We start from the raw sequence: 13314 nt of genomic DNA, 5'->3' as shown, positions 1-13314 counted from the left end.
AAACACAGCTGGGAGCAAAGTCAGGTGCGCAGTACGGGTGAGAGAAATGCTCTCTGGGCAAGGGAGCCAAATATACTATTTCCTCTGCTAAAGAAACTTTCAACTAATCCTAGGAACATGCACAGTTCCTGGCACCCAGTAGTTCTTTAATAAATATGCTCCCAACGAGTAGAATGGGAATATCTGTCCATCTGTGTTGTGGACTGAACCTCATCAGGGAGTACATGCCCTCCTCCGGAAGCCTCAGGTCAACCCCTGGGACGCGACACAAAGGCAGCTGTCCCCACCTGTTCTCTAACCCGTGACTTGCACTGTTGACTCTCTCTGTCCCCTGCCTGGGGTTCTGACTCTTGAAAGGAAAGCCAGAGTCCCTGATCAGGAAATGGGCAATGAGCCCTGCAAATAGCTGAAAAGATGTTGAGGGCAAGGTGACCAAGGCTGGGCCATATTTGTCCCCCTCTCTTTATAGGGCTTATAACAGTGCACTCTGAACTCTGGCTGTTTACTACAGTTTTTAAAAGTGTCAATGCCGGGGGGCGCCTGGGTGGCTCAGTGGGTTAAGTGCCTGGCTCTTGATTTCAGCTCAGGTCAGGTTTTGATCTCATGGTGTGTGAATTCAAACTCTGAGTTGGGCTCTGCACTGACAGTGAGGAGCCTGCTTGGGATTCTCTCCCCTCTCTCTCTGTCCCTCCCCCTGCTCTCTGTCTCTCAAAATAAATAAATAAACATTAAAAAAAAAAGTCAGTGCCCGGGCCCTACCAAAGACCAATGAAACCAGAATTTCTGGGGGCAAAGCCCGAGACATCAGGTTTTTCTCTTAAAAGTTCCACAAGTCATCCTACTACACGGCCAGGGTTGAGGGCCACTGATTATAAAGTAAGGTGACTACATTTCGGCTCTGGAAGGGTACCTGGAAATAATCTACATGACAGAGGGAACAGTTAAAGAACAACTGTTCTCAAATGAACGAAACAGGATTCAGGCTGACGCTTCCTCTTACCTTCCCCACCTCCGTTTCTCTGCCCCCTACTCACCATCAGGTACCTGAGTTATAAAGGACCACGGGGCTCTCCAGGGAGTTTTCAAACCAGTGCACAATAAACGGGTTCAAAGAAAAGCCAGCCCCACACGCTGAATCATCTACGATGTCAAAATGAAGCAAACACAAGATCTCTTCAAATATTTAATCAGTTTAGAGACCTCTGCCTTCCAGCCCAGTTGGGTAAAAATTCTAAAGAAAACATGAGTAGGGGGTCCTCGAAGAAAACACCGGGGTAGAATGGAGAGGAGACTGGGTTTGGGAAGTCAGAACATAACATGTGTCTGAAGGCCTTCTTAAGGAATTCTACCACTTATTAAAAAAAAAAAAAATACTCAAAATGCACAAGAAAGGATTAGACAGTTATACAAATGTAAGGACAACTAAACCTTCTCTCGTGGCTGAAAATACCACACATGGTTTTGAAATAGACTCTGTGAAAACCCTTAGATCCTGCTGTGGTTTCTTTCCGCAGCCTTCTCTGTGCATACAAGCAGCAGCTAGCTACACCCCGCGTCCCCGTGAGCAATCCGGGCCTGGGCAAAGAAGCAATCAGCGACAGACAGCAAGAAGGCGTGGAAGAGGTGACAGGAAGCCGTTCACAGTCTTTGAACGCGGACTCAGACCCCAGCGAAGCTAATCTATTTCCTTTGAAAAATATGAAAATAAACTGACAGGCCTTGAAAAATCACCGTCGATCTCAGGTCAGGGCGCTGATAATACTTTTCGATAACTGCGTCGTAAGAACTGGGGAAGCATGTCCTTCAGAGCGACGGGTCTACAAGGGGACAGGCAGCGTCAGGACATTCGGGGCCGACTCCTCGGGAGGCGGTCAGCAAGAAAAGCGTAACATCTGTCCCACGTCACCCTCCCTCTCGTTTCTTCTCTTCTCCTGTCCCTGGGTGCTGCTGAGAGGCAGTGTCAGAGACCCCAGCCCGGGGCTCAGAACGGGTACTGGGACACATATATCCGCAGTCGGATCACAGAGCTGCCTCTGAAGTTGATGACCGTGTTGACCGTGATCATTTCCAAGTCCAGCTGTATGTCCCGCGGCCCTTTGATGGGGCGTGTCATCACCAGGGTGGCACTGATGGGGCCCGTTTGCTGTGGACAGAACCGGGGATACTGGTTAGAGAAAGGCTGGCCGGCGTTAACAGGGCAGGTGAGCCGGACTCCAGAAGCTGTCGAGCAACAGCAGAGAGGGTTGGGGACAGCTGTGGGTCGGTCGTGCCCCACACGACCACCAGGGCAGAGGGCCGAGTGGTCCGGCGGCAGCCTCCACCGGGGCGCCCCTCCCCCCCACCAGAGCACTGCAGTCGGACTGGCATCCCCTGACGCCACGCTCTCCCCTGGCCTCTGCCCACGTCCCACCCGGCTTTTTCCTGCCGACCCTTCAGGTCCCACCCGAAATGTCACTTCCTGAAGGAGCCTTCTCTGCTTCCCCCAACTGCACCCACTCTACTTTCCATCGCCGTCCACCCTACTTGGTCTACGTCTGCTGTCTGAGTCCCCGCCAGACTGTGAGCTCTGTAAGAGCGAGGACGGGGGTCAGGTTTTTCACCACTGAGTGCCCCCAGAACCTGGCACGGTTCCTGGTACAGGGTCAGTGCTCAGTGAATAGATCTGGAATGAAAGAAGGAATAATTGATGGAACTAACTGCTTGTCACAGGGCTGTCACTTCGCTTCTCCGGGCCTCATCCTCTAAAATGAGGGTTTGTAGGGGCACATGGGTGGCTGTCGGTCAAGCATCTGCCTTTGGCTCAGGTCATGATCTCACAGTCCGTGGGTTCGAGCCCCGCGTCGGGCTCTGTGCTAACAGCTCAGAGCCTGGAGCCTGCTTTGGATTAGGTGTGTGTGTGTGTGTGTGTGTGTGTGTGTGTGTCTGCCCCTCCCCTGCTTGCACTCTCTGTCCCTCTCAAAAATAAATAAACATTTAAAAAAATTAAAATGAGGGTTTGTACCAGATCAGTAGTTCTCCAGTCAACACCTGCCAATGCACCCAGAACACTTTTTCTTAAACCAACAATTCCAGGGACCCATTCCAAGATTTGCTGCTCAAGTGGGTGCTTGGATGAAGCCTGGGGAAACTGGTTCTGATGTACAGTCCGTGCTGGAGCTCCCATTAGACACTCTAGTCCCTTCCAGCTTCAGCACTCTGTGACCCTACTGCTGTAGTCCTAACGATTCCCTCCACTGAATCTCTCTCTAAAACTTTTGAACAGCTAGGGAGGGAGGACTGACATCCACTGAGCATCTACCACGTGGGAGGCACAGTTTTCAGCAATGCACTTATTTAATCCTTATAAACGCGCTGAAAGGTTCTGTTACTCAAAGGGTGGTCCCTGGTCCCTGGACCAGTACCACAGGCATCACCAGGGAGCAGGTTAGAAATGCAGGATCTCAAGCCCCACCTCTGGCTTACTGAGCCAGAATCTGTATGGTAACACAATCCCCAGGTGATTTGTGGGTACATTAATAATTGAGAATGGCTGGGACTCCTGATGGCTTAGTCGGTTGGTTAACTGTCTGACTTCAGCTCGGATCATGATCTCACGGTTCGTGAGTTTGAGCCCCTCATGGGGCTCTGTGCTGACAGCTCAGAGGGAGCCTGCTTCGGATTCTGTGTCTCCTCTCTCTCTGCCCCTCCCTGCTTGCTCTCTCTCTCTCTCTCTCTCTCAAAAATAAATAAAAGTTAAAAAAAATTTTTTTAATAAATAAATAATTGAGAAATGCTGATCTAAAAGCACAGGACCCAGTCTGGGGACCCTGCCTGTCCTACTAAAGGTATGTCTCATTATTTCCCCATTTTATAACTAAGCCAACCAAGGCCCAGTGAGGTTAAGTCATGACATGGGGTCACCCATGACAGGTAAGGGGAGGGCTGCGGCTTGACCCCAAATCCCAGGCCTCTTTCACTGCACAACAATTATCAGAAGAGGCTGCTGTGTGTTTCATTTCTTCTCCCTGGAACCATCTTTTAGGAGAGATGCTCATGGGTCAGGGCAGTGGCCAGAGAGTGGGCTCCTGGGGAGGAAGTAGCGTGAGAGAGCACGGAGCGGCCGGACAATCGCTCCCTATAAGCCGCAGAGCCCAGCGCTGTGCCCAGAAACTGAAAGCAACAGGCTTGCAAAACCAAGCAACTTGGCCTAGTTCAAGCCACACCAGGAATTTTATCTGTCTCCATAAAGGGAGGGCTCCCCATAAAGATCCGACATCCCCAAGAGTATGACAAGGGCGGGACGGGCAGGCAGGTGCCAGCCAGGTACCGGGACCTCCCCTGTCCCCTGGACTATCAATACAGCCATGCAATTTCCTCTTGGCATCCGCTCCCTCTGTTCCCATCAGCATCAGCGCAAGCGGTGCGTCCTCACACAGAAGATCGCTCAGACTTCCTTGTCAACTCTTGCAAAACCTGAGAGCACTGGGCCAGCACTTCAAGGGACAGCCACACAGGGAAATGCCCATGGCATTTACGTATACGAATATCTCACCAGCTTTCACTGTTTGCATGAACAAAGGCCAAGGACTGAAGACCTTGAGCCGTGGGCAGCCCTTGGGAGGGAGGCCTGCAAGGCTCGTGGTAATTGGTACGAAGCGATGACGGGGGCAGTGGGTATGAAAGTAGGCACTGGGCTATTTTGTACATCTCTTATTTAATCCCCATACCCTACAGTGTGAGTAGGTGACATACATTACATCAGGTCACCAAACTAGCACACTAGCCCCCCACTCCTGCTCTGACCGCTAGATCCTATGACAAGGTCTCAGTACATCTGAATTTCCGGACCATTCCGCTGCACTTACTCCAAGGAAGAATCGCCACTTTGCATTGTCAATGTTTGCCTGGTTGTTTGTCCCCTCTCCCCACCAGGGTGGGCAACTCAAGGGCAGAGGTCACATCCTGTTTGTTCCTGAACTCTCGGCGCCTGGCCCAAGGCTGCATACGTCCTGGTGCTGAATTTATGTTTGGTGACGGAAGAAGAACGAGTGCCCAGCACCTGTGCAGCCGACCGCAATGGTGGCAGGTGCAAACTGACCACCGGATGTGTGTTTCCTTGGCCTTGCTCGGACACATGCAGGGGTCTGTTCTAAGTCAGCCTGTGGGACAGCATCGTCTGACTCGCGGCCAGCAGGTCAGCTGCCCGGGGACCTGCCACCTGATCACACATGTCTCATGGAGTAAATATGCTCCTCCTTCCGGCCCTAATTGCGTCCTCGAGTCACCTGGCCAAGGCCAGTCACCAGTCCAGGGCTCAGGGTGAGGCAGGCTGCCGACTGTGTTTGTGAAAGGCACGTGTGTGTAAGCACACGTGCCTGTGTGTGCACGGGGCCACGTGTGGCTTGCCCGCTGTGTGCTCGCGACACAATCAGTGACCTTCCGCGTGGAAGAACCTGAATTCTGGCCGCCAAGCCGCACCTCCTGCATGATGCTCCTGTCACCAGCTCCAGAGCCCAGGAGCTCACAGCGTCCTGAAAACAGCGGCCGTCACAGCAGAAACAATGCTATCAGTCCAAAATAACTAACCCTTCCTGAACACCTTCTACTATTACTAGATGTTAAAGCAGCCCTTTCCTGTTATCTCAATTTCTGACCCCACATCCTAAAGAGAAGGTAAGTGTATGCATGGATTTCGATACCGGCCTGCCCAGGTTCGAATCCTGCTTGGCTGCTTCCTGGCTATGAGACCATGGGCACGTCCCTCAGCCTCTCTGTGCCTCGGTGCCCACGTCTATAAAATCGGGACGGTCACGCAGGTGCCGTGTCACAGGACTGTTGGAAGGATGAAGGGAGCGATATATGGAAAGCACCTGGCGCATGCCGAGCGCTATATAGGATTTGCTGCCGTCCGGGTAGTTCCTGTAGCTGCCATATCGGATTTGCAGAGCGGTGGCCCAGCCAGACCCGTTTCTCTCACCTTCAACATCATGGGGCATTCAAGACACTCACCAGCCCCCACCTCAAGCAAGAGGGCGGTTTTGAGAGAACCGTTCAGGGATGTGGGTCCTTTAAGAGTGCAGAGAGAGAGAGAGAGTGGGGCGCCTGGGTGGCTCAGTCGGTTAAACGTCCGACTTGGGCTCAGGTCACAATCTCATGGTCTGTGAGTTCGAGCCCCGCGTCGGGCCCTGTGCTGACAGCTCAGAGCCTGGAACCTGCTTCAGATTCTGTGTCTTCCTCTCTCTGCCCTTTCTCTGCTCACGCTCTGTCCCTCTCTCCCTCTCTCAAAAATAAATAAACATTAAGAAGAAAGAGTGCAGAGAGCAGTGGAGAAGTCTAGAGACGACAGCCAGCCCGGATACCTTGAACCATGGTGATGTAAGGAGCTGCTGGGGACCTGCCTGTTGGTGCCTCTGCTCTGCCGAGGCCACAGCGGCCCCTCCCCACCCGCAGAAAGTCTGTGTGAGACACATCACTGGAAAGAGGGTGCAAAGGTTCGGGGCGGCTTGTAGCCAACAAGGGGCCCTACTGGCAACAATCCAGTAAGAACCCGGTCCCGTCACCCTAACGCTCCCCTCCGTTATCTGCACCCCCCGCACCCAGTCCTGGAGAAGGAGCCTAAAACAGCACTGTCAGCGTGGGGAGGGGAAGAAGAAGCTGGCACAGGGGCCACCCCCACCCCACCCCTAAGCAGAGGAAGGGGAGAAACATTAAACACTGAGTAAGGGACAGAAAGGTGGACATTTCCACTGAAACCAACTTATTAGACTTGGTATGAGAAGGAGACAATTCAATAGTAACTCAAAGAACCTGTCAGTCCGAGGGATTAACCTAGATATCACCCAGGTGTGCACAGGTTGGAGCCAGCAAGGTGAGAAAAAGGTTACTGAACGTTTCACCTCTGCCAAATCCTACCTGTTTGATCAAAACAGTCATTCTGTGTTCCAGGCACTGAGCTAAGCAGATGATCTCATCTAATCCCAAGGTAAATACTATTATTATCCCCTGTTTACAGATGTGGAAATTGAGGCCCAGAGAGGTTAGGTAATGGGCCCAAGGTCACACAGCTGGTGAGTTGGTGAGTTGTAGAACCCGAATGAAGTGGACCAGCCTGGCCCTGGAGCCCACGGAGAACAACGACGTGTGGCCTCCTGATGATGGGGCCGTGCCTTGGAGGCTGGACGTGTGGAAGGCCCACCTTGTCCAGCAGATTTCTCCTTGTCTTCCTGCCCCATGCCCGTGGCTTCACAGGGCACCCAGACGGACCCTGTTTTCTCTTCCCGGGTGCAGCCAGGAGAGATGCCAGGAGCCACCTCCCTGTCCCTAAGTTCCTTCAGCCTCAGAGTCCTGACATCCTCTTCTGAATAAATAGTAAAGAATTAGGGCCCAACTCAATGTCCTGAGAGGGCGCAAGCATACAGCTCGGCTTTGTGGGTTTCAGGGGTCCCCCAGGGGCTGTGTCAACCTGAGTCCCAGAGGAAGCCTCCAGGAAGGATCCTCCCTCCCATCCACGCCACCTGTAGGACAATCTTCTTCCCCCACCATCACTGGCTTTTACAAGCCAGCCACCCGGGGAACATTTGGGTCTATAGGGATTTTAGCAGGTGGTGTTCCAGTGAGCGACACCTCACCCAGGGAAGGCCACCTTCTGAGGATCTTGTTTTCTGCGTGGGAAAAGGAAAAACGCGAGGCAGGTGGTATCAGTGATGGAATTTTAAATCCCCCAAAGGGGCATCTCTGTGCCCTATGATTGGGACCCGCTATGTCTGTACAAATGACAGAGGCCAAACTGCAGGAGGCCGGTGGGCTAGGCTTGTGCTCCCGAGGGCAGCAAGGCCACAGCAGCTCACAGATATGGGTTTCTGCTGGACAGCGGAGAAAGGACAGACATAAACACAGCTCTGTCTTTCTCACCTCACAGAAGTCCCTCTGCCTTCAACTCAGTCCATCTTTTTCCAAAGCCTCTGACCCTGTTGCACTGGCCTACAGATGCTGGCTCCGCTGACTGTGTTACACATGTGACCCGGTCCCGCTGGGGTCTTGCCACAAACTATCAGTGAGGATACAGGCATGATACCAGCCCCTGGAACCTTTTCTAAACTGTTCTCACCGCTGCTTCTGAGACGTCCCTGTTTTTAGACAGTCCCAGCCCCAGAAGCAAGGACTGGAAGGTTCGGCCAGGAGATAGGGAGAGGGAGGTAGAGACCTCAGATACAGGGTCCTTTCACAGGACTGCGACCGGCTCCCTTCAAAGTGGGTAAACTTCCATGGGCCCGTAGCTCCCCCACGATGCCCCTGGAGGACCACAAGCTGCATTTGTTACAAATGCAGATTCCTGGGCATAGTGGGCTGAAGGCTCCCAAAGGTATCGGGCCCCAATCCCTGGAACCTGTACTTGTTACCTTATAAGGAAAAGGGACCTTTGCTGAGGACATTAAGTTAAGGATCTTGCCATGGGGAGATTATCCTGGATTATGTGGGCTGGCCTTAAATCCGATCACATGTGACACACAGAGCGAGACAGGGAGGGTTGACACCCACAGAACCTGAGGCAGTGTGACCACTGGAGGCAGAGACTAAAGTGACGTGGCCACAAGTCAGGAAATGCTGGCAGGTGCCGGGAGCTGGTGGAAGCAAGGAATGGCTTCTCCCCTGGAGGGGAGATGGCTCTGTGACACCTTGGTTTCAGCTCGGTGAATGTGATTACAGGCTTCTGGCTCCCAGAACCCTGTGAAAATAAATTTCTGTTGGGTTAAGCCACCGAGTTGGAGTAATTTGTCATAGTAACCACAGGAAGTGGATACCCTAGGCCTCAACCACGGTCTTCTGAGATAGATTCTCCGGAGAGGAAGCTCTGGAATCCACTTTTTGGACAAGTGCCCACATTCACACTGAAATGTAAAAAACATTGCTCTAAACCGGGGGTATCCAAAGAGGTACATTCACCCCAGGGCTGCAGGAGATGAAGTGCAATAACATAAGGGTGCGGGATTATACGCGTATAACACAGAAGTGAGGGGCGCCTGGGTGGCTCAGTCAGGTGAGCGTCTGACTCTTGACTGTGGCTCAGGTCATGATTTCGCAGTTCGTGAGTTTGAGACCCACGTTGGGTTCTGTGCTGACAGCGTGGAGCCCGCTCGGGATGCTTTCTCTACCCCTCCCCGGCTCGAGCTTGTGCTCTCTCTCAAAATAATGAATTTAAAAAAAGAAGGGGCAAATACATTTTAGGATGTGTATTCTAAAATATTCTCCTGATGTGGATAAGTCAGTCCTATCCAATCAAACTTTCTACGATGATAGAAAGGTTCTCTGTCTGAGCCGATACAGCAGTCACAGGTGACCACTGAGCCCTTGAAATGTGGCTTGTGCTACTTTTTAATCTTATTTCATCATAATTCATTTAAATGTAAAGAGCCACAGTTGCACAACACAGGTGGGGCCCACTTCCGTGAGGCACGCTTTCATATTCACCACAACATAAGTGCTGGGAGGACAGAGATCTGGGGAAGCTGTGCTCACTGCTATATTCTCAGTTTCTGGAAGTGCGAAGTAGGTAATAAATACCTTCAGATGAGTGGATGGATAACTGGCTATGTGAGTGACTCCTCCAGGCAGGAAAACGATGGAAGATTGCATCTTGGCCTAACTTCTCATTGCACTGATGAGGGTCCTGAGGCCCACGGGGGAAAAGCAGCTTTTACAAAGCCATCTAGAAAGTAACAGGAATCTGAACCTTGAAGTCCTGACTCCCACCCACCCTCTCTTCTCTCTTCATACCCGCCCCTCCTGGCTGCTCTCCGAACTGTTTCTAGAAGCACGTGCCAGGTTAGACAACACAAGCATCGTTAAAGACGGTGACGATGCCCTCTTACCCGCATATAGAATTCTCGGCCCTCATTCCCAGACTTGATCTGGAAAATGTAATAAGCCCCAGGGTAGCGGGTCGTTGCTTGCATTTGGAAGATGTCAGCAGGAACGGAGCGTCCCGATACCACATCCATATCCCGGTACAAGATGGTAAAGGGCTGGTCTCTGCAGCCAGGATTCTCGGCAGGACACATACAGCGGCTGTTGGGAAGGGAAATCATTTGAGAATGCGATAAATCCTTTCCAGATGCTCGTTGTACCTACTTCCTCACTTAAAACGTTGAAAAGAGGCCACCCCATTTTTATCATCTGAATGCTGTCACTGATCCTCTCTGCTCCTCGGTCTGGTGTAAAAACTCACCAGCGTGTACGTGAGCGGTTTCCTAGAGAATGGCCTATTCTGACCAATCAGATCTTGTGGCTACCAGAATATAAACCTTAGATGTCTGCCTTTCAGAACACTGGCACGTTCTCTAATGTGCTTCACATCTGTCATGTATTTATTTGGCAAAATGCGTCCCTGGTCACATAGCCCTTCACTTCCCCAGACGTACACACTCATGAAGAAATTTTAAAAAGTGAGAAATGCCATTTAGCTTGACAGGATTTGGGGGGTCCTTGTACATTCTCTATGGCACTTAACACAGTCTGGGTAGAACGTGACTTAATCTTTCCATTTGACAAACAAGTTAGAACTCACTATGTTTAAGGCACAACATCAGACATTTTGGAACTGCAATAATAAATACGATCCTGACCTCAAATGGTTCACCTTCTAGTAGGAGAAGTAAATCACGGGCACAAATATCTCTAATACAGAGCAGCTAATTTGGAAGACTAGTAACAGTGTTGTTCATCATATGAAATCATGGACTCTCTTTACCAAGGAATGCCTGTTGTAGATACCCATTGATTTCTCCCTAACCACCCCCATCTCTCACCTCATCCCTGAGACTTCCCCTCTAGGAGTCAGAGCTGAGGAGAATGGGGAGGTCTATAGATATGTGCCTTGCTGGGCGGAACCGGGAGTCAGTCTTGTCTTGTTTCTGCTGCTCTCCCCAAACTTCTGATCTATCTTCAAAACTTACTGGTTGGTTCGATCTCCAAAATATAGTCCAGATCCAACCACCTTTCACCATCTCCTCTGTCACAGAACTGTCATTCAGGCCACCACCATGTCTCTCCTGGACCTCTGTGATGGCCTCCTAATAGGTCCCTCTCCCTTCAATCCATTACACAGCAGCCAGAGTGCCCGTCTTTGAACAAAGATCAGATTCTGTCTCTGTCCTGCTTGAAGATCCTCCGGGGGCCACCCCTTATAACTTGAGTAAAAGCTGAACAAAGTCTGGGGCGCCTGGGTGGCTCAGTCGGTTAAGCGTCTGACTTCAGCTCAGGTCATGATTTCACCGTCCATGAGTTCAAGCCCCGTGTCAGTCTCTGTGCTGACAGCTCAGAGCCTGGAGCCTGCTTCAGATTCTGTGTCTCCCTCTCTCTCTGCCCCTCCCCTGCTCGTGCTCTGTCTCTCTCTCTCTCAAAAATATATAAACATTAAAAAAAATTTTTTTTTAAACTGAACAAACTCTGGCCTCTGTCAATTTCCCTCAGATCACTGCCCACTTCACTCACTAGGCTGCAGCCACTGAAGACGTTCCTTGAAGACGTCAAGTTCACCACCACCTTGTGGCCTTTGCACATGCTGTTCCCTCTGCTCTTCCAGTCTCTGCCAACATCGACTCATTTTCCCATCCCAGCCCAAATGGCATCTCCTCAGAGGAGCTTTTGGACTCCCCAGTCTAGACCAGCTCCAGCCCTAATGTTCCTTTTATAAATTCCCGTTCCTCCTGCTCACAGCACCCATCCCAATCTACGATTATGCATTCATTTACGCGACAACCGGCTGAATGCCTTTCTCCTCCGCTAGCATAAGAGCAAAACCATCACGCCTGGTACTGTTTGCCACGTGATAAGAGCTCGACTAACGTTTGATAAAGGGGTGTATAAAAATCATTTGTAAAGTTTGGCTTTCTGAAGGCTGATCCAAATAGCCAAGTCAAACTGTCCCAGGTGCCCGAATGGCCCCTGAAAATGTCACGTGTCACACAGAAAAGAACTGCCTCCTAAATTAAGAAGCCCGGAGGAGGGCGTGACGGCTGGCAGCTGAGGAGGATCACAGACAGCTGGGGGAGATGGCACTGGAGCTGAGATCTGGAAGATGGGGCGGATCTGTCCCTGTGGCGGTGGAAGAAATGCCTTCCATATGGCAGAAAATGGGTGCGTGAGAGGCGGGAGGCTGGACGTTCCAGGGTGTGGGTAAAGGTGAGGGCGAGTCCTGCTCAGGTTGGCAGGAGCACAGGACCATGAACGAGGAAATGAGCTGGAAGGGGGTGGCTGGGGTCAGCCGAAATGGGTCCTGGAGGCAGGCAGCTTGCAGCGGCACGCCAGGGACCTCACGGGCAACACGAGCTCAGTGCTGTCATTGAAGCCGTCGACTCCCTGGCTCCAGACAAGCGCGGCCTGGAGGACCCCAGAGAGAACCAGAGAGAGTGGACACTTTGCTCCGCCACGTAGGACCCTGGAACCAGACACCAAAGGGTTGCTAGAAGCACGGCTCTGAGCAACAAGCCGAACTGTCCGTAACGGACCCGCCTGCCCCTGCTTCGTCCTCTTTGTCCAGTTTTTGTTCAGAGCAGGAAGCGCACGGGTAAGCCACGAATTGCTCTTAGATGCTGTATTCCTAGAGGCCACGGCAGGTGTGTCTGGTCCATCCCTTTGTCTCCAGCGCAAGGAGTGGGTGTTGCTCAGGGGGGAAACTGTGTGACTGAATGAGAGGAGGGCCCGGGGCGCCTGGGTGGCTCAGTCGGCTCAGGTCATGGTCTCATGGCTCATGAGTTCCAGCCCCGCGTCGGGCTCCGTGCTGACAGCCGGGAGCCTGGAGCCTGCTTCGGATTCTGGGTCTCCCTCTCTCTCTGCCCCTCCCCTGCTCACGCTCTGTCTCTCTTTCTTAAAAAAATAGAAAAAAAAAAAAAGGAAGAGAGAAGGACAGAAGGTGTGTGTGTGTCCGTGTGTGTCCAGCAGGCAAGAGGCTAAGTATCCTGACTCCCTGGCAGGGGCACCCTCCTTTCCCACCACACAGGCAGCTGAACCAGACCCCTCATCACATTCCCATTTCCCAAATGACTTACTTATCGCTGATCCGAAGATAAGGCTCCTCACAGCGGATGGGGTCAATGCACTTGAAGCCCCCTTGCAGATTGTAGCAAGTCTGCTGCAGGTTACACGTGTGGTTTCGGTGCTCACACTCGTTGATATCTGAAATGAGGGGTAGACAAGGGGCTGAAGCAGGACAGTGCTTCCAAGGTGCTGGGCTCCTGGCCAGGTGTCGGGGGTGGGGCGGCCTGGGTCTTTACTAGAGAACCGCTCTGTCCACCACGATAGCGACTGGCCACGTGTGGCTACTGGGCCCTTGAAAGG

The 13314-nt window shown here is 52.0% G+C and overlaps 1 protein-coding gene across 1 annotated transcript in view; it reads right to left on the bottom strand.

Moving 5' to 3' along the window:
• Positions 1-1981: 1981 nt before the first annotated feature.
• Positions 1982-13314, bottom strand: part of FBLN5 (fibulin 5) — a 79440-nt gene continuing 68107 nt past the window's right edge. The window contains exons 9-11 of the mRNA XM_047079917.1: positions 13026-13152; positions 9849-10044; positions 1982-2143 (exon numbers count right to left, since the gene is read on the bottom strand). Coding sequence (XP_046935873.1) covers positions 1982-2143; positions 9849-10044; positions 13026-13152 — 485 coding nt within the window. The remainder of the gene's footprint in view (positions 2144-9848; positions 10045-13025; positions 13153-13314) is intronic.

Source organism: Lynx rufus, unplaced genomic scaffold (genome assembly GCF_022079265.1).
Source record: "Lynx rufus isolate CCGP_SWC_20201006 ecotype Redwood Valley unplaced genomic scaffold, mLynRuf1.p SCAF_17, whole genome shotgun sequence".
Classification (NCBI taxonomy): domain Eukaryota; kingdom Metazoa; phylum Chordata; class Mammalia; order Carnivora; family Felidae; genus Lynx; species Lynx rufus.
This window is presented reverse-complemented; position numbering and strand designations above follow the sequence as displayed.